Source organism: Bemisia tabaci, chromosome 10 (genome assembly GCF_918797505.1).
Source record: "Bemisia tabaci chromosome 10, PGI_BMITA_v3".
Lineage (NCBI taxonomy): Eukaryota > Metazoa > Arthropoda > Insecta > Hemiptera > Aleyrodidae > Bemisia > Bemisia tabaci.
In genome coordinates this window covers 40,167,251-40,189,662 of record NC_092802.1, presented here as the reverse complement: position 1 = coordinate 40,189,662, position 22,412 = coordinate 40,167,251, and the positions used below count along the sequence as shown (strand labels likewise).

At 41.7% G+C, this 22,412-nt stretch overlaps 1 protein-coding gene across 2 annotated transcripts in view; it reads right to left on the bottom strand.

Annotated features, from left to right (window-relative positions):
• The window catches only part of orb2 (cytoplasmic polyadenylation element-binding protein orb2), a 425,677-nt gene that overhangs the window by 56,301 nt on the left and 346,964 nt on the right, over window positions 1-22,412 (bottom strand). For both annotated transcript variants that reach the window (XM_019049956.2, XM_019049957.2), the window contains exon 3: window positions 12,747-12,800. In XM_019049956.2, the coding sequence (XP_018905501.1) occupies window positions 12,747-12,800 (54 nt within the window). The remainder of the gene's footprint in view (window positions 1-12,746; window positions 12,801-22,412) is intronic.

Genomic DNA, 22,412 nt, shown 5'->3' with positions numbered 1-22,412 from the left:
AGTAAAAATACCGGTTTTTAGGTAAGGTTACCAGACTGTCTTGGTAAAATTACGAATAATTGGTAAAAAAGTGAGATGGTAAAGGTACCAACGGACCTTGGTAAAAACGCAGAGAATTTTTTTTCAGTGTAGGATCGCGAAATTTGGCGGCAACAGTGGCGTTTCAGATTGATTTCCTCAGAGAACGGGGGCCGGGGGTGAGGGTGAAGGGGTGAGCTGGGGGCCGGGGGCGCGGGTAAAGGGGTATTAAGGGCCGACAAGACGGGGGACATTAAGCGTCTGTTCTTATCCGATCAAGTTTAAGCGCGGGTATCAGTTGCCGGACCGACCCAACTAACTAATGCATCAGTGCCACCGATGAAATTGAGCCCACAGCTGCAAGAAATCGAAAATTCCCGAATACGAACGATGCAAATTGGATTAAATTTTGCAATAAGGGACTCCTATTTCTCGCTCATTCATGAAAGCGCTTATCTGTATCAGAACTTTTTTTATTTTTGTCCCGAACATTACACAGGGTTGCCACAGAATTTAGACATTGAAATTCCCTGACGTTCCTACGTTCGTTACTTTTTCTGTGATGAGTCACTTGCACTAGTCACGGAATCATGTTTTGATGCTCGATTCTTGTGGGTCAGTCAAAAATAATGAGCTCCGTCCAAACAGCAACTTTCTACGTTCAACAGGCTTGCCACAGAATTCAGACATTGAAATTCCCTGACATTTCCCTAACACATTTTAGTGAAATTCCCTGACAATTGAAGATTTGACGGATGGTTAAGAAGGCATAATTGAAAATAGTTTTCAGGCAAAATTTCTTGTTCAAATCTCAAACCCATTCTAGAAAGCGAATGAAGGTGATTTAACAAATTTTCCCCGACATTTTCGTCATTTTCTCTGACTTTTTAAAATTTCCTGATATTTCCCGATTTTCCCTGACTGTGCCAACCCTGAATTTTCGTTTTCACACTTTAAAGTGTCGTACTAGGCTAACAGCTCAGTTGCGCTGGTCACAGAATTGTGTCTTGGTGCTTGATTCTCGTGGATTAGCTAAAAGTAATAAGATCCGTCCAAACAGCAACTTTCTACGTTCAATATTGACGGAGATGTCTTCCTTTGAAAAACTTGGTTATTGACGCCATCCACCGCGGTAGTGACACTCTTGGTTTCTTCCCTTTGCTTTCATCCGAGGTTCATGTTGAGTAATCAAACCAAATGCGCGTCACACCGACTGATAAAAGCAGGGTGGAAAACACCAAGGATGTCATCGTCAGTCGCCCTAATATCCAGTGCCAACTCGACGGAGGTTGGTTCCCGGCGAAACGACGACGAATCGGGCGAAAATCAAAAGCCCCTTCATTTTCAAACGATACCATACCACCCGCTTGGGTGTTAAACAAGTCGCAACCAAAGCACTTGCCGAACCACTGCTCCGTTTTCCGCGAGCGATGGCAACTGCGACCCGAGCGGACTTTGATAGATCAAAAGCAATCTGTTTGATCCTATCGACTCGCGAGGTCATGTCGAAGGGGGAAGGGGGGGCTTTGGATTTTAGAAGGAACCTCAGGGAGGAGGAGGGGGCTTTGTCTTATCACATTTATGTTTCGCTCGCTCGTGCTCTGGTTGGTTGTTCCTCATTTCGTCGCTTGGCGGACATAAGGGCGTAACTACACATTGAGATGAGCCTGGAAAAGCATTGAATTGTATGGAGCCCAGGGTTCATCGCAGATTGTAGTTACGCCCTTATGTCAGGTAGGCGACGATTTATACCCGCACGGATTTGTGAAGCGGGTTTTCCACGACCACCGACAGCTTGAGTTGTTCCGCGATAATTGCACAATTCGTCGCGACGAATCTCAATTTCCACGTGAGTCCTGGTATCCATATGACTCAATGCTTTTCGCGGCTCATGTGGGAGTAAAGATACGCTTTTACGTAAGAAGAGCGACACATCATCATCCGGACCAGCGGCCTGATTGTTGAAATTGATAGACAAAGCTATAGGCAAAAGAGACAAAAGGGATGTGGGGGGATCCTATTGGTGGAAGCGGGTGGCTGCAATGTACATAAAAGGTAGGTAGTAGACTAAATAACGACCACCCGCAGGAGACCCGACAATTAATCCATCATTTACCCCTTAGTCTATAAAAGCCACCAATTTCAACCAATCGGATCTTTCCATACTCCCTAAGTCTTCTTCGTCTATAGCTTTGTCTATCAATTACAACAATCAGCCCGCAGGACTTCTTTCCTGGATTCTATTTTTTTCCGGAATGGACCAGTAATAGTTAGTCCATCATTTATCTCCTTAGTCTATAAAACCCAGGCATTTTAACCAACAGGATCGCTCCATACTCCCTATGTCTCCTTTCTCTATCGCCTTGCCTATCAATTTCAAGAATGAGCCCGCTGTTGGGCCCAAGTATCTTATTATTTTTAGGAGAAGAATCGAACACAAAACACGATTCTGTAACCAGCACAACTGGCCCATCATTATTCATTTTTATTTTTTTAAATTTTATGCATCGTTACGTTTCTACGTGGTTATTCACGTTGCTCGATGGTGAGGAGCCAACTTCAAAAAACCTCCTCAATTTTCCATCATTTGCATCCGACGCGAACGAAAGAAAGTTGCGATTCCGTCTTGAAAGTAAAACGCAGCGGCTAGAAACTATTGTTCAAACTGGAGACGCGCCTCGGCGTACGTCGTTCGATACATCGATATTTCCCCATTTAAAGCTGTAGTAAAGAATCGATTATAAGGGTGTTCGAGTTTATCGATCCTTTTCCATAGGTTTGAATGGCGGATCGATCGATTTATCGCGATGCACGCCACGCCGCTGAACCCTTTCTCTCCTGCTGCATTCCCTCGGTTTTTACTTTCCGCTAGTTTTATGAATTTTAAAATTAATCTGCGCCTCGCCGCGGGGAGCGGGGCGGAGAGCGACTCAATTAAAGAAACTTCGCCTCGGCGCGATGTTGCCAAGTTCTGCGATAATACGCGTATATTCGAATCGGTGCTGCCATTTCATTTTACCAGAGATCCGCGGTTCCCGGAATTAATTACGATTTCTCAAAGTTCCTGGGAAAATTCCGATTTTTTCGAAAGTTCGGGGGGAAAATTTCGAAATACGTCCGGATTTAGTACCAAAGATCGTATTTGATGGAAATTAATGTCATCAAATTTTATCGAATATTCGGTCAAACTGACGAAAAACCCCTGAATTCCGAGCAAATTCCGAAAATACCCAGAGGAGGATCCAGCAATTTGGCAACCCCGGATTGTCTCCATTTAAACCTATGCCAAATAATCGAATATTGTCGGAGCACCTGACCCCTCCAAGAATCGATACATTTCCATAGGTTTAAATGGAGAAAAGATAATGTTGCCAATTTGCTGGATCCGCCAATGAAAATACCTGAATATTTCGGGAATTTCAAAGATCCCGGGATAAGTTCCTCTCATTTGAAAAGTTCCGAAATTCTAAATTAGTTGGGGGAAATGGCAGCACTGATCCGAATCATAAAAACCGCTAATTTTAGCACATTCTGGAAACAATGCCACGGCGGCGGCGGAAGGAGAGTATAATAAAAACATTAAGTCCCCGGCGAAGGATTTGAGGAGCTCCGTCGCTGCGGAGCATAACAGCGTAACTGCATTTTAAAATGAGCCCCGGCCCCCGTATGATACCGTGATTTATAAGGCTCATGTGGTGAAGGGAGATACGCTCTTACGTCCGGGCGACTCGGTGCAGTTTTCAGCTGGCTCCCCGACACGGACTAACTTATAAGTGAAAAGTTTTCCCGGGCCCTCTTATCAACTTGGGCGCGGGTTCAGTCACTTCCTTAAATATTATTGCTTTTCTATACCACCCCCCGCCACCCCTCCTCCTGCCCTGTCTTTCGAAGCCGCTTTCGTGGACTGCGGTCGCCGCACATTGAACCGAGTCAATAGGAGAGGTCGGACAATATTTGAAAACTTTAAACGCTTATAACTCCGTTTATTCAAAATTTTAGGTTCTTAAAGTAGTTCCATTGGTTTCCTTGTTAAATTTTCTACTGAAAGCAACCCATGAAGTTTAAAATGTGACGAAATAAATAGCAAATTTGCAGTTTTCGTTAAAAATTTCATGTCCGACCTCTCTAATTGACTCGATCCACTGTGCGGCGCTGCCGCCCTTGGCCAGACACGGAGGGGAAATTTCATTAGAGCCTCACACATTTCAAATTATCTTTTTCTTTAAACGAAATAATTTTTGGCTCATGTGGGAACGAATTTTCCGTAAAAATTTCCATGATACAATAGTAAATTGGGGGACTTGGAGGATAAGGCGCATTGGTTCGGTTTTTACTATTTCGAGAAATTCGTGTTTAGTTTCGAAATTAAATGGATCCTTATGGCGGAAAGAAATTTCAGACTTTTTGATGCTTAAAAATTGGACTTTGGGAGCAAATTTTTCACAGAATATGCATTACGACTAGTTTTACTTGGAATTAATAAATATCTCAATTTTTTCAAAATCTGTGCTTAGGGGCCTTGCCCTCCAGGCCCCTCAAATATAGAATGTTCAGCTCTTCAAGGGACATTATTTCGGAATTTCCAGCATGCCATAAAAACGGAATTTTTAAAATTTGGGAATTTAAATATGTGAGAATGAGATTTGCTTGAAAAGGGGGAAAAAGGAAAGCTCCTGTATATTTGCCGGGCCCATTTGAAGTATACTCGTACAGACAAATCTGTTTACAAAATGTAAGAGTTGATCAATAAAATTTTGAAAGCTATAAATTCCTCCATTTCCGACTTAACATTTTTCCTAAACAAAAAAAAAATCTATACCCGCTTGATTTTCACTATTATTTGGCTACAGAAAAATGGACTACATTTTGCAACTAGGAGCTACAATTTCTGGCTGAGTTTAGAAACAACGAATGTACCATTTGTTTCTCTATGCACGTAAGTATTTTTACGGATACGGATTAGGCAGGAAGCGCAGTTCCTAATTGCAAAATGTGGTCCAAATAATAATCTATCTCCGCAAACCTAAGTTTAACGAAATAGATTTAAAGTGGATCGTTTGAAACTAGAAACTACGATTTATGACACATCCGTATAAATACAGATGTGCGTAGGGATACTAATGATAGATACTGTGTTTTTAAACTGAGACGGAAATTTTAGTTACTTATAGCACAGTGGATTGTTCCTCCTGATGTATCAAGGAACTAACTCTCCGACGATGTTCAATCTACCAGCGGCCGAATTCTAAAAATTGACAATCCCTGGAATTGATTCAAATTTCGAAGGCCGCAAATGATCATCGCAAGAAAACATGTTGCGTTTTGAAATGTTCGCATTTTATCATGATTTAATCCACGGAGGCTCCCCCCGGTGTGATGTCTTAGCAGAACGATTAAGTTATAGATGATCAGTATAAACATATAAATTTTGCAAAGGGAGAATCTATTAAAATAAGTCCTATTATATACTATACAGATTATATGATAATGTATCGTATCTACCTATCATTGCACCGAGATATTGTAAATATGCACAATCTTCTCATTTCGGGTGTGGGCACTGTCTATCGTTATTCTATGATGTAAAAAATGGAATAAAAGTTATTATATAAACTACTACTTAATATTAAAAAAAATCCATTTTTCAGCCGTTTAACAATGGAATTTCAAGCTAGCACTTGACGGTATAACGAGTCTATTGGGATGAAAAATTTATTAGCGGTAACTTCGATCTTGTTCATTTATTTTGCTCCACTAAAACGTCCCTGTGGAAGCAGATCTCCGTGTCCCCTAGGAAATTAGGAGCGGGATTTTCAGCACGAATAACATCATCTGATTCCCGTCCGGTCTTGTGAAAACAAAGACGGGTAAAATCCTTGTTTAGGACTTTCGGCTTCGGCGTAGAGAGTGGATTTGTGAAAAGTTGACTTACGGAGCATCACGACTTGACCCATGATAGTATTTTGTTGTTGATTGCAGGCAGTGGGAATTTTTCTGGTTGGCAAAACTGTTTTTCTTCTATTTAAATCCATTAAAAATATCAATTTTAGATGAGGCAGGCTGCCTCGGAAAGAATCCATTATTTTACACAATTTTTTTCGGCGGGAAAACAATGTTGCCACCTTCCAAGAGTCGCCACTGATTGTTCGCAACACTTTGGGGAACGCTCCAACGAATGATCCATCGATTGGGAACCAGACAAGGTAGAAAAAGCATTCTAATAAATACTGTCTCATTAAAACTCCACGAAAAACACCATTTGTCGAACGATAATTACTGAAAATAACACTGCTAACCAAGAGATTTTAAACTTCTCGCTCATAGAAAGAACAATAATCTACTTGAGTTAAATCGCACACTAAACGTTAGAATGACATGACAGTTTTTGCGGTATGGAAATAAGACGATTTTTACAAATGTACACTGGAAACAAAAAACACCTTGGATGTAGAGTTCAGACTCTTAAAAACATCGACAAGAAAAAGTACTCTTGATTCAATCAGAATCTAGCTTAAATCGAGAACCAAGCCTCTTAATTTAAGCGGATTTCGTTTTGATTCAAGCAAAAATCCGATTGAATCAAGAGTATTTTTTCTTGTCAATGTTTTCAAGAGTCTGGACTCTAGATCCAATGCGTTTTTTTTTCCCGTGTAAGTGTAAAATTTGAGATGTTATGTCAATAGTTGATTAGAGTGGAAAATTTGCGAGGAAATTTCGTGAATTACTTCAAGGTATGGCACTTTGGTACAACGTCGGGGCGACACGGTGAGAGATCAGATCCGCTGTCCCACATCGCGTCGCGTTGACTTGGTTCGGCTAAGGCGCGAGCAAGCAACTATACCAGCTTTCCGGATGTCCCGGTTGCCGTCCAGCCTATTTGAAGGCGTTTCTCACGCGACGCATCATATATTAGCCGTCCGTAGAGAATCAATCACCCATTCCGCGTATCCGGTATGACTGACTCATGATCACTTCCGAAAACTTGTAGACGGCTGTTCACAATCCTTCACCTATCCTTTTACCCCAGTTCCTTGGGGGTGGGGGGGGGGGGGGGGGGCGACTACGACGACGACGACGACTATGTTTTTAAGAATAATTTTCCAAATTCCAATCGCCACGGAAAAAATGGTTAGAAAACTTTTCCAATGGACCACTAGACGAGTTACGAATTACAGCATTCTGAATGAAGTTCTCTCATCAAAATTTCACGTGAAGCACGATTTACGCAAAGGAAGTTACCGAAAGTAACGCATCAAGCGCTGAATTTCGATTACAAACAATCAGGTATCCCTAGCCATAGTAACGATGCCAATGGATAAAACATCTCACTGGAAAAAAAACCACATTGGATCTAGAGTCCAGACTCTTAAAAACATCGAAAAGAAAAAATACTCTTGATTCAATCAGATTCAAGCTTAAATCAAGAACCCAGCCTCTTAATTTGAGCAGATTTCCTTTCGATTTAAGCTTAAATCTGCTTGAATCAAGAGTCCTTTTTCTTGTCAATGTTTTCAAGAGTCTAGACTCTAGATCCAATGTGTTTTTTTCCAGTGCTCTTTCGCTTACATCTCTCCATCCAAGCATCCTTGCCGCCTCTTCCTCCCCTCCACCCCTTCACACAGGACACGAAAATATTACGCGAGAGGGGGAGGGGGCACACAGTCGGGGCCGAGAGATTTCAACCCTAAACGCGAGACACCCCAGCGAAGGTCAACAATCTCGGATACCCATACTCCCGCGACCTTTCATCGGCCCGGCGGATTTTCACGATCACTTTCCCTGCCCCCCCCCCCCCCCCCCCCCCTGTATCCCTGGCCTCCTTTCAATCTCACTCGTATCACAACTTCGGGACGACGACGAACCCCCTCCCCCCCCCCCGGGGGGACCCATCAACGGATTTAATTAAACTGTAATCAGTAGGAAAACAAAGGCCCGATTGGGGGGCGCGGCGAGGTGGGGGGGGAGCGTCTAAGAACCCTCGATTGTTGTAATTCGGTTCTCATTATTAAACTCCGCCGCCCGCTCCGCCAGTCGGCGCCGCGACGTTTCCCTTTTTTTATACCTCGAAATCGAGCCCCCCCCCCCCCCCCCGGGTTCGTCTGAGCGCTCGGATCTTGGAAGTGCCGCATTTCAATCCCCCCCCCCCCCCCCCCCGGCGGTGAATGAAGATGTCGCGACATCGGGAGGGCATGAATCAAGCAGTGGCCAAGAATCGACGGTCGATTATCGATTGTGGTATGCCCTGATACCCGATCCTCTTCGATTATTTCCCGTTGGTTTAAATGAACCATCGGTCGGTTTATCGCGAAGCGCGGAACACAGTACGCAGGGTTGCCACAGAATTTGGAAAATGAAATTCCCTGACATTTCCCTGACACATTTTGGTGAAATTCCCTGACAGTTGAAGATATACCAATTGGCTAAGAAGACATAGTTGAAAATAGTTTTAAGGCAAAATTTGTAGTTCGAAACCTGAAACTCATTCACGTCTTAAAACCGATTTTAAGTGTCCATATTCTCCTCGCAAAGATTCTTAAGGTGATTATATGGACGCCATATTTTGTGTCGAAACGACATTTCAGCTACTCGTCATTTTCCTTGAATTTTGAGATCGCATTTCTGTTGTCAGAAGACTAAAGCATTCACTTACCCATTTTGACAATCAAATTCACCGTAATATAGGCGTGGTTTTTTTAGAGAGAAAATATCGCATTCGAGTGAAGTTTCGATATCAGTATCGAATGCGATATTTTTCCTCTAAAAACCATGCCTCAATTAAGTAAAACATTTTTTGTCAAAATTGGTAAGTGAATTCTTTAGTCTCCTTACAACATAATTGTGATCTCAAACTTCGAGAAAAATGACGAGTAGCTGTAAAAATGGAACCGATCGATGCGATATATCGCATGTCGCTCTGATACAAAATCTAGTGTCCATCGAATTACCTTAAGGTAAAAGTTGCTTCCAAGGGATCAAAATAATCCAATGAGCAACAATCGTCCCTTTCGCTTAATGATGACTAATGAACGTATTTAGGGGGATGAGCGGGGGGATGAGTGGGGGGATGAGTGGGGGAATGATGGATACTCTCATTGAGAAAGGAATTTTCACGATCGGATTTAATTCACTTTGAGAATCGGTGACAGCTGAATGATGCGCTATTATGCTGAAGTTGCAAACGATAAAACCGGGGGGAGGCGTTTTTCCACCAAGTCCTAAATGAGAGAAAAACGGATAATTTAATTTGCTAGGAAAGAGCGAAAAAGGGGAGAAAAACAAGACGTCAATCTCAAACGGAGTCGAGATATTATGAACAGTTGATACTGCAGCACGATTTGACTCTCAGCGATTTCTGACAAAAAAGTTCTAAACTTCATCGAGTATCGATTGGACGGATGGAGAGGAAGTGATAAAATGGTGACACTGGCTTGGATTACGTAAGATTTTCTTTATCTTGCAGACACAACTTAAGACTTTAATCAGCTTGCATCTTTACGCACAACAAACAAGGTGAGGACATTTTTTGCTCAATGCAGCTCCTTCCCTCAATCATTAGAAAACAGGGTTTTACACCAAATTTGATGGATGGCTAACGAATCATCCCTGACCAACACAAAGCTGATGAAACGAAAGGACACTTCAATACCGCTCGTTCACTCTTGAAAAATGCAGTCCAAAAGACCTCTGGGCCAGTTAAGAATTAATATGAAAATTATCTTTATCCATGGTGTCTAGTTTTCTTGGCAAAGCTCATTCCCTGATTTTTCCTTGATTTTCCTTGATTTTCAGGAGCTCATTCGCTGATGAGAAACCGAAGTTTTCTCCCACTTCCCCGGGATTTTCTTACGGAAAAGAATATAAATTTCCAGAGTTTTAGATAGGAATATCGATTTTAATTAATCTTACAGCCATTTCTTTGGCGCACGTCAGATTAGACCGTCAAATTTGAAAACGAAATGATCCGTCGGTGGTAGGAGAAGAAATTACCGGTTTCTGGAACAGATTCCCTGATTTTCCCGGTAAATTTTCATTTCCTGATGAATCCCGGTTTTTCCCGGTTTTTAAAAAACTAGATACCATGTCTTTATCTCTTTTTTATTTCAGTATGAATGGCTCTAATCGACTTTACACACTGTTCGTCGCCTCAATTATGAACGAAATTCTCTGCGAAATCAGAAGGGAGATATTCACAAATTTTCCTAAAAATCCGTGATTAGTCGGAGGAAATCGGGCAACGCCTGATGGCTCTTACGGTGTTCTTCCTGAGGACGGCAGTAACTGCGACTGGCTCCAGCTCCACTCGGGCTCCGTCAAGGGTAACGATACCCGCGTTAAACGACAGACGTCATTAGGACGGGGCGAGGGGCCAAACGGGAATTTAACGCTGCGTTAGGAGAATGGCGTCGGGATGCGATGTGGGGTCGGTAAATAGGGGAGGGGGAGGGCGCTAGCGACGGGGTCTTACTGACGCGGGGGTATTTTAACTAATTGCAGCTACGTCTTGCTCTTCCCGAGGTTGTCGGATTTAACCGATATCAACCTAATGGACCACTAGACAATGTGCGAGTGAAGAATTTGCATTCAATTTTTTTATTGCTTCACCTGAAAGTGCTTAAAGAGCTGATTTTACAGTATTTTTTATAATTTTTTTCTGATATGGGAAATAGTATAAAAATAGATTTAAAAGTGAGAAAATGCACCGCTTAGTGACGTCATTTGGCGGCATTTCCCATTTAAACACACGTATTTTACGTGAAAATTTTCTATAACGTCGATTCTCCGCTTTTTGAAACAAGGGATGGCTCAGACCTCTCCATTGACGGATCCAGCAAATGGAGAATTTGCATGCAAATTTTTTATTGCTTCGTCTGAAAGTGCGTACAGATCTGATTTTACAGTATTTTCTTTAAACATTCTGATATGGGAAACAGTATAAAAATAGATTTAAAAGTGAGAAAATGCACCGCCTGGTGACGTTATCTGGCGGCATTTCCCATTTAAACACATGTATTTTAGCAGATTAGATAATTGGGTCACATCTCCTCCAATAATTGTTTAATTCATGAACCAAGGGTATTCTCGTGATCAGTTCACTCAGTAGTTTCCACTTTTACACGCAATTTATCAAATTTCAGACACCTGCAAATTTTCTGTTTAAGCATTCTAATACACGTTTCTTACTTACAATTTCATGAAGAACACGATTCTTGCATTGAAAATTATTGAAATTAACTCCTAACTAAGATATTAACGTTTTCATTTTACATTGGTTACGGGAATTTTGAATTGCCCGGTCACAAGAAACGTAATCCTCTACGTGAGTCAAACCGCGCCTCACAACAATGTTAGCAGGCTTCTCAATCGAGCATTGTTCCTCTCCTGCCCTTAATCGTTCAAAGTGAAAAAATTTGCTATAGCTGAGACAAAGCGTCAAGATTAAGGTGACCAGATTTTCAAATCGCAGAGATTGTCATGGTAAAGTTTAGAGTGCGATTTGATTTGCGTAGACTATTGTGTTTTCATGAGCGGGAGGTTTGAATTGAAGCGTCAAAAAACATTAAATATCTTACTTAGACGTTAATTTCAGTAATTTTCGTTGCGCAAATCGTGTTTTACGTTAAATTTTGGTTAGGAAATATGTATCAGAATGCTTAACTTCGTACCTTGTCTAGTGGTCCATTACATCAGACATTGACTACTTTTATCTCGCGTTCTATTTTTCTAAAATGGAAAACCAAAATACAGTGGCACTTGAAGTTTTGTGAGCATTATTGAAATGCAGCACGTATTAGAAGGAGAATGATTTTATTTTTACGATGTGCCTAATAATCGGACGTGGTGCTAGAACCACGATGATTTGGAAAGGAAGCAATCAGAAAAGCCATGAACGGAAGCTATCGGAGCTCGGAGCTATCGACGGAATGAAAATGTTGCATGTGTGAGGAATTCGCGATTTGACTATTGATTCTTATGTAAAAGTTCGCGAGAAACACGATGAGGCCACTGGTTTTCTCTGAAATTAACTCTCAAGCTCAAAAAAATCTCTCAAGTTGAGGCCAAAATGGAGGGTATATCCCACAATATTCTAAGAGTCCACCTCTACACCAAGACAAACTCTTCACGCAAAGATAGGGAGCAAATACATTGACAGGGATGCGTGTTTTCATTTTAGAGTCCCCAAATAAAGTGACAGCCCTGTGAATGTATTTCCACCCTATCTTTGCATGGAGAGTTTGTCTTGATGTAGAGGTGGACTCTCAGGATAGCGTGGGACATATCCTCCATTTTCGCCTCAACTTGAGAGCTTTTTTTGAGCTTGGGAGTTGATTTCAGAGAAAACCAATGGCACCATCGTGTTTCTCGCGAACTTTTACGTAAGAATCAATAGTCAAATCGCAAATTCCTTACACATGCAACATCTCCATTTCCTGGGAGAGCTAACCTAGTTTTAAATTAACTTGAATATTAATTTTGAACGGATCCGGCAATCTTGCGCCAAAATCTAGAGAGCTTTGCGTTATGAACGCGTTTCACGCTGCAAACGACGCGAAGTCCCAGCAAGCTCGACATTACCTGGCGCTGAAACGGATATTTGAGACACTTGCCGATTGAAAATCGGTGTTGAAATCTTCTCAGCTTTAAGAGCAGTAGAGTTTTGGATCCCCGCAAACATCGAATTGAGAATACTTGAACGTTTATAAGGTGAGATTACGTTAGAGTGAACATACCTGCGTGCATCTGGGCAATCGATTGGAGAGCGTTTTGATTGCAGTTAACAAATCCTGAAACAAAATAAAAAATATTCATTAGTGGAGAAAATTAAAATGATTCAGAGCACCTGAAACCGTGGAAATAAAAAAAAAACCAAGACAAAAAAACAACATTCCCTTCAGTACCTTCATGATTTCTTCATAAAAAATGAGGAAATCTTCTGATCAGCAGGTATTTACGAAGGTGATTTTCGGACTTTCACAGATGGAATCTGCTGATTGACTGTGATTATCAGGAAAAAACCCACATTTTCAAGTTTATCCCAAAAGTCTTATCTTTTTCTAGCAAAAAGCTTTTAGCTAAAAGCTTTCTAGCTTTTTCTTCTTTTGGTTTTTAGCAAAAAACAGAGAACATTAAAGTTAGTACTTTCGGAAGAAAAATTCCTTCGAAATCCTTCCTTAAAAATCAACATCTATTTCGCAAAATCCCTGTGCACTCCCACAAAATTCTAGACGAATCGGCGCATCAAAACAATTCTTGTGTTCAGATTACTTGCTATACACCTAGAATCTGAGACTTACAACTAGAGCGAGAGACAAGTAATCGTTGTGGATTCCTGAAGTATACGGTCATAGCTGATGATTATCGATCTTGAATGATAATCGATCATTCAAGCCTCTGTCTACGTCACGATGGAGATAGTTCCTATCCATGTAAATAGGTCCTCCTTTTGAAAGATGTGAAGTTTTCAAAAATGCAAAAATTCCCAAGAACACGTTTAATTATGAATGCCTCCGATTTGTTTGCGAAGTACTCCAGGCTGTAAAAAATATTATTACACTGGGAAAAAAACACATTGGATCTAGAGTCCAGACTCATGAAAACATTGACAAGAAAAATGACTCTTGATTCAATCAGATTTAAGCTTAAATCAAAAGGAAATCCGCTCAAATTCAGAGGCTTGGTTCTTGATTTAAGCTTAAATCTGATTGAATCAAGAGTATTTTTTCTTGTCGATGCTTTTAAGAGTCTGGACTCAAGATCCAATGTGTTTTTTTCCAGTGTAGGAGGTAGATGAACAAAAAAATGACCGCTTAGACTGGTTTGCCGATTAAAACAGAGGAGAAGAAATAATACTTGCGCACGATTTTCGTATGATTCCCTTGAACGCTAATGGATGTACTTGAAAAATGAAATTCATAACACGATTAATAAGCGACTAAATGAGTGGAAATCTATGATCGAAAAGCATTGCTGTTGATTGGTTCTGACCGTCGACTTTTGGAGGGTAGAGGGCGGGGGGTGGGGGATTAATTGATGAAAAGTCTCTAAGACTCAGGTTCCCTGGAGTCAAGTGCTCCGATTAATCATCTCCCCTCTGCCCCCCCCCCCCCATCACGCGGGGCCCCTCAGCGCCAGACACTAGGCAGCCCCCCCCCCCCCCCTCCGCCAGGCTGTCACTCAACTCTTTTGTGCGCTACTCAGATAGTTGCCATGCCAGGCGAATAATCGTAGTTTAGGATTGGGTCTCGGAGTAGAGTTCCTATATTGAGAGAGTATAGCCACTGGTGTTACCACCTCTGTTTGGCTCAGCCATCTTAGACTGAATGGAGCCCTTAGGACTCAAAAATGGCGGACGCCATACGTTAATGTAATGCAAAATGACTCAAAATGTAGTTTTCTTTGCTTATCGTGACGAGAAATTTACCCAAATGCACTATTGCGACTTTACATATTTTAAGGCTAATCGTGTGCAATTTTCGAGAAAAATTATCTTAGATGTAGTAAGGTTGGCAGCAAGTGCGGTTGGTGATAATCGTCAAAAGTTGGCAATGACCCCCCTCCCATCCTCAAAAACCAAAACAAAGCACCGCCATTTTTGGGTCCTAAGCCACTCCATGGGGCCCAATGGGCATACTCTCTTAATATAGGTACTCTATCTCGGAGAGTCGCGAAAAATTCCGGCGTAAGAGGGGTGTCGTTGAGGGCCCACATCGACCTGGCGGGTTGATTATTGAAATTTATGTCCAAAGTGGTCTGCCTCCTACGGTGTAGTGGTTGTAGCGCTATCTCTGTGATCGGGAGGTCCCAGGTTCGATTCCTGGCCAGGCGACCCGAGTTTGATGGTCTCAAGCGATGGTTGCCAGGGCCTTTTTATTGGGAGGGAGAGGGGGGCCGCATGTTCTCATGAAAATGATTTTCGCAAAAACAATTCAGTGCAAAGTTCTTTGACTTGAATAAAATCTAGAATTTGAGAACTATGCGAGGATTTAGGGACTTAAATGCAGGGGTTCTCGTTTCAGTCGATAGAGCGTTTAAATGAGATACAAAATAATGCTATTTTTTGGCAGTGCGGAAGAATTTGAAAATACTTCTGCGAATTTCCTTTAAGGCTTCTCAATCAAAAAGGATTCCTACCTCACCTTGAATTGTTCAAAGAGTAAACAACATGAAATAGCTGAGCCCAGGCGAGATTGAGGTTGTCATTCTCGTCTTAAAATGATGAGACGTGAGAAACGCCTTCAAATAGGCTAGACGGCAACCGGGACATCCGGAAAGCTGGTATAGTTGCTTGCTCGCGCCTTCGCCGAACCGAGTCAACGCGACGCGATGTGGGACAGCGGGTCTGACCCTCGTGTGAGCCTGGTGTTCACCAAAGAACTAGAATTGTTTTTCTTTTTTCTTTTTCCCCTGCTGCCTTTATGGCTTCGTGTCTAGCACCTTCAGCCAACTTTAGACTTTGTTTATTGTCCGTATGTCCGTAGACATCGAAGGATTTAGGGGATTTAGGCACATTCATGCTCCAGGCTTTTCAAATTTCCAGGTACCTATTACGGCCGAGAAGGATCTGTTTCAGCTGATCTACTCGTCAATTCCCTGAAAATTCCGTGAGGGAATTTCCGTTCTTCTCTCTAATTCCGTCAGACGCCAACACCGGGATTCGAACCAGGAACCCATTTGAGTTTCGACCTAGAGTCAGACGAGCTGACGACTGGGCCAACCTGGCCGGCAAAGAACTTTAAGTTAAAATTATTTACCACACTTTCCTTGCAAGATTCTCTACTATTGTCAACTATTGATACATGGAAACTTGCAAATTATACACTGAATTTTGTGAAAATGGTCATATTTTTATACTGCAAAGACCAGCACCAGAGGCGAGAATGATCGATTATCGATATTTCCCTATTTGAAGCTATGGTAAAGAATCGATTACTGAGGTGTTCAATGTGAACACCTTGTTATCTATCCTTTTACATAAGTTGAAATGGTAGATCAATTGATATATCGCAAAGCACGCCACGCCACTGACCAGCATGGTAACGTTTAATAAGAAATTTAACTCATGTAAGACATTCTTTATTCTATGACCCAGAAGTTTGAAATTCAGCATCGGAAAACCTTTAGGAGTTGGTTTTGGTCATTTTCTTTGTATAAATCGTGTTCAACGTGAAAGATTGATAGAAACACATGTGGATTGTACTTTGCAAAAAGGAACCAAGAGGATTTGAATGTTGCTAGGATTGTGCAACTTACACTCTTAGCAATACAATTACTTTTGTGCGCAATAAAGTTACAAAGGTAATTTTCGTCTTGAAATTATAGTTCATTAGTAGTAAAGGTGAAACTTGTTTAGATTATCAGTTCAAAAAGGAACCAAGAGGATTTGAATGTTGCTAGGATTGTGCAACTTACACTGTTTAGCAATACAATTACTTTTGTGTGGAATAAAGTTACAAAGGTAATTTTGTCTTGAAATTATAGTTCATTAGTGGTAAAGGTGAAACTTGTTTAGATGATCAGTTCAAAAAGGAACCAAGAGGATTTGAATGTTGCTAGGATTGTGCAACTTACACTCTTAGCAATACAATTACTTTTGTGCACAATAAAGTTACAAAGGTAATTTTCGTCTTGAAATTATAGTTCATTAGTAGTAAAGGTGAAACTTGTTTAGATTATCAGTTCAAAAAGGAACCAAGAGGATTTGAATGTTGCTAGGATTGTGCAACTTACACTGTTAGCAATACAATTACTTTTGTGTGGAATAAAGTTACAAAGGTAATTTTCGTCTTGAAATTATAGTTCATTAGTGGTAAAGGTGAAACTTGTTTAGATGATCAGTTCTTATTTGCAAGGTGAAAAAAAGGTGCACAGTGTTAGCGATATTGGAATGCTCTTGGTTCCTTTTTGCAGAATGCAACTCACGTATCACACGGGAAAAATAAAAGTTGATTTAGCATTTATACTGTTGAAAAGATGTCCGACAAGTTTCAAATGCTGATTTTACAACACAAAAATGCTGACATAACATTTTAATTTGTACGTTTTGCAATGGGCATAGTTACGTTATGCATTTGCTGAAATGTAAAATCAGCATTTGAAACTTGTCGGATATCTTTATAACAGTATAAATGCTAAATCAACATTTAATTTCTTTCTATGCATAATGCTTGAATTAACATTCTGTCCAGCGGTCCATTGAGATACTCCTTTTGCTGTTGATACGATACGTAATATAAGCTGAGTTTCCGAGGAATTCTAATAATTAAGAAGGAGATCTGGCGTCGATGTTTCTAATCACGTCCACGATGCAAAAAGCCCCCGTTAAAGTTTTAATTTAGACTCGACTTCCAGATAGGCAAGGATTATTTTCACTCGAATGCGAGTTCAATTGCTTGAGCGTTTATGCAAAAAGAGCCATCTCACTTAAAAAGATTCCGTGAATACTCATGATTGCTCAGGCTTCCTTTCTAAAGGTTCTCACCCAAAAGAGAGCTTTAGAGCGACGTCTACTATTCAAATTTACCAGCCCCTTGTCGGCGTTGCTAAATTTTATATTTCCTGCTGCAGCTCCATTTTTAATATTCATGAGCAGACACTTTCGTGAAGGCACATGAAATGGACTGCATTATGCAATTTTGGAACTATAAATTCTGGTTCTTCTGGAAAAACACTTATGTGCATAGGGAAACTAATGACACAGACGTTGTTCTTAAACCGGGCTAGAATTTATAGTTCCGAAATGCAAAATGTAGTCCAAATGCACTATGCTTCTTGACTTCAGAGGCAATCTGATGAATTGAAATTGATGGACAAAAAGAAAATGAATGGATCTTATTGGTTGAAACGAGTGGTTGTTGTGTTCATGTGTTCATGTTATTATTTTTGTTTGAACCACAGAACCAGAGACAAGAGACCCTCTTCTGGCCTCTTGCCGACAGGTGGTAGCTTTTACTTTCGGAGATTCGACATTTTCTTACTGCCAATTGTAAGGGGGCAACAGTCATCACCCTTTTTTCGGCTGTTGACCTACCTCCTAGGTGGATGATGAGCTTCGGATGACGTCATGAGTTAAAGAAGTTTCCCAAACTTTGGTTTCTAAAGCGAAACTCCCGACCATCGACCTGGTAGGTACGTCAACAGTTGAATGTTGAAGTCCTGAAAGTAAAAGCTTCCGCCATGGAGATGTTGCATGTGTGAGGAATTTGCGATTTGACTATTGATTCTTACGTAAAAGTTTGCGAGAAACACGATGGTGCCACTGGTTTTCTCTGAAATTAACTCCCAAGCTCAAAAAAAGCTCTCAAGTTGAGGCAAAAATGGTGGGGATATCCCACGCTATCCTGAGAGTCCGCCTCTGCATCAAGACAAACTCTCCATGCAAAGATAGGGGGCAAATACATTAGCAGGGTTGCCGTGTTTTCAGTCGTGCAGTCCCCCAAAAAAGTGATAGACCTGTCAATGTATTTGCTCTTTATCTTTGCACAGAGCGTTTGTCTTGATGTAGAGGTGGACTCTCAGGATATCGTGGAATATCCCCTCCATTTTGGCCTCAACTTGAGAGCTTTTTTTGAGCTTGGGAGATGATTTCAGAGAAAACCAGTGGCACCATCGTGTTTCTCGCGAACTTTTACATAAGAATCAATAGTCAAATCGCAAATTCCACACACATGCAATATCTCCATTGCCAAGATACTGGCGGAGGGTCTCTTGTATCTGGAGTGAACGATCGAAAGTTCTACATTTTACGGAACGATGTCTATAAATGAGTCTATTCTCGGGGAAAAAACACAAAAGGAGGGGGAGAAGGGAGGGGGAGGGGATGTTCGCTGGAGGATGGGATGCGCTCGGAGCTCACCTTCTGGGGAACGGGATGACGACGTGTCGAAACAACTAATGACGCCGCATAAAAGGAGAGAAACCCAATTGGAGCTGTCTCGCTTTCAATGAGCTCATTTTTGAGACCACCTCGTCTTGTTGCTTGTTAGACGCTCGATTTTCTATTCAATTACGTCGCCCCGCTGCCACGCCGATCGGGATCCGTTACACTCGCCGACTCGAAAAATAAAAACCCTCGCCGCCGAGAGAAAAATTTTATCCGAGTGGCTAACACCGATACTTGGGCCTAACGGCGGGCTCGTACTTGAAATTGATAGGCGAAGCTATAGAGAAAGGAGACGTAAGGAGTATGGAGCGATGCTATTGGTTGAAATCCCTGGTTTTTATAGACTAAGGAGATAAATGATGGACTAACTATTACTGATCCATTCCGGAAAAAAATAGAATTCAGGAAAGAAGTCCTGCACTGGAAAAAAAAACACATTGGATCTAGAGTCCAGACTCTTAAAAACATCGACAAGAAAAAATACTCTTGATACAATCAGATTTAAGCTTACATCAAGAACCAAGCCTTTTAATTTGAGCGGATTTTCTTTTGATTAAGCTTAAATCTGATTGAATCAAGAGTCCTTTTTCTTGTCAATGTTTTCAAGAGTCTGGACTCTAGATCCAGTGTGTTTTTTTTTCCAGTGTGCGGGCTGATTGTTGAAATTGAGAAGCAAAGCAATAGAGAAAGGAGACCTAGGGAGTATGGAGCGATAATATTGCCTAAAATCCCTGGGTTTCATAGACGAAGGAGATAAATTATGGACTAACTATAGGCTCGAGTGAGTTGCCGTTAGTTAGTCTATCACCTACCTTCTTTGTCCATTGCAACCACCCGCTTCCGTATCCCTAGGATCCGTCCGTATCCCATTTGTCATCTTTGTCTATAGCTTTGTCTATCAATTTCAACAATCAGCCGCAGGCTGATTGTTGAAATTGATAGACAAAGCTGTAGACAAACAGGATAAAAAGGTGTATGGAGAGATGCTACTGGTGGAAGCGGGTGGTTGCAATGGACAAAGAAGGTAGGTGATAGACTAACTACCGACAACCCACGAGAGACCCCACAGTTAGTCCATAATTTTTTCCCTGAGTCGATGAGAACCACCCATTTCAGCCAATTGGATCGCTCCATACTCCCTACGTCTCTTTTCTCTATTGCTTTGCCTCTCAATTTCAACAATCAGCCCGCAGGACTTCTTTCCTGGATTCTATTTTTTCCCGGAATGGACCAGTATTAGTTAGTCCATCATTTATCGCCTTAGTCTATAAAAACCAAGCATTTCATCGCTCCGTACTCTCTATGTCTCCTTTCTCTATTGCTTTGCTTCTCAATTTCAACAGTCAGCCCGCAGGACTTGTTATTGTCTCCGAGTGTAAACGATGCTCGTAAGAATCTTGTAAGACTTACGACGAGAGCCGCACGAGATCTCGGCTCCGACGTCGGCGTCGTGAGGAGGCGTCGGGAGGCGTCGGGACGCCCTCCAGGGAGTCATTTTCATAATGGAGCCGATCGCGGCGGCGGCGGCCGGAGCATCGCATCATCCAACGCTAACCGGAATTTGATGGAATCGCTCTCATCAGCCGAAATCGCGGCTTATAAATTTCCCGCACGGCTTGAGCTTTGTTTCGCCCACCGCCCGTTGCAAGAACCCGCCCGTTTCCCCGTAGGACCCCGTGTAAAGTAGGCGGATTCCCCTTTCCAGCGGTGCCGGCAACGGTGTCGCTCCATTAAAATTCACGGCGCTCCCCTCGCCGATTGCGAGCTTTGGAAAAATTAAATCATTTGCATCGACGATGTACCGCGCTGGCGTCACGGCTCCCGGAATCGATGACGTCACATCCCGGCAATCAATCACCCCCCGAAAGCTTTTCGCTGGGGTCTGAGTAGCCCCCGGGCTATGAAAAAACTACTTCGGATTAGAGAACCTAACCTTCATGGGGAGAGTAAGGACAAGTCGAATATATATGATAAACGAAATAAAGAAAATAATAATGAAAAGTCGGTAATTTTGAAGGATGGAATGATAATGGAGCTTTTAGGGCCAAAAAGGGCAGCCAACATACGTACTCAACCTGTCCGGAATAATCAGTGGAGAATTTGCGTGCAAATATTTTATTGCCTCGTCTGAAAGTGCTTAAAGAGCTGATTTCGCAGTATTTTTTAGAATTTTTTTTCTGATATAGGGAATAGTATAAAAATAGTTAGTTAGTTACTTAACACATGACAGTAGAAACCCTTTTCCTCTTGCCTATCGCTTTGTCTATCAATTCCAATCGACACGACAACCCGCTGTGCCGCGTGACTCGGCGGACCGGACGCCATGTCTCCTGACTTGGCAGCGTGTGTTCGTCAAAGGAAATTTCATTATCGCCTCTTCGCGAGCCCCCCCCCCCCCCCCCAACTCCCTCATGCCGGGACTGTGAGCTGTGACCGCCGGGTCCGATTTAATACTGTCGCTGAGCGCCGCACAGTGGATCGAGTCAATCAGAGAAGTCGGACATGACATTTTTGACTTAAACTGCAAATTTTGATGTTTACTTCGTCACATTTTAAATTTCAAGGGGTGCTTGCGGCAGAGAATTTCACGAGGAAACCAATGAGACCACTTTAAGAACCTCGAAGTTTTGTATAAACGAATTTATAAGCCTTTAAAGGTTCTAAATTTTGTCCGAGCTTTCCTATCGACTGGATCCACCGTGCGGCGTGGCGAGCTATAGTAAGATTAAGTGCCGCCCGATTCCTTGTCTTGATTGATTTTTATCGGTTTTCCACAACCACGTCCACTCGGCCTCAAGCACCCCGTCGGGACTTCTGCCGCGCTCAAGAACGCCGTATGAGCCATCGGATGTTGCCAAATCCCCTTCGAGAAATCAAGGATTTTCATGAAAATTTGTGCATATTCTTCTCCCGATTTTTCGAAAGATTTTGTTCGTAATTTGTTTTAAAAGGTCTACACTGAAAAAAAATTCCCGGCGTTTTTACCAAGGTCCGTTGGTACCTTTACCATTTCACTTTTTTTACTAATAATTGGTAATTTCACCAAGACAGACTGGTAAACTTACCTAAAAACCGGTATTATTACTGTTTTTCAGGAAAGAATACCACTTTTATTGGTAATCAATTCCCGGTAACTTTGCCATTTTATCTCTGTAATTCTACCATAGTCGATAAAAAATATTGGCGTTTTTACCAAGGTCCAGTAAAATTACCGAGAAAGTTCAATAATTTTACCGAGATTTCTCGGTAAAATTACCAATCCCATAAATGGTAATTTTACCAAGAAAAAACTGGGATGAAATAGAACCCTGAATTCTTGGTAATTTTACCCTTTTCTTAGTAAATACACCGAGATTTTTGTTCTCAGTGTAAGGGGTTCAAGGGAAAATAGCTATAATTTTCCTCTCATATAAACATTTCTGGAGGGAAATTAGGCAACATCCGAATGGTCATTCGACGTTTTTACATTTAATGGGAGACTTGGCTACAACTCCGCCGTCACGTCATCGCTCCGATT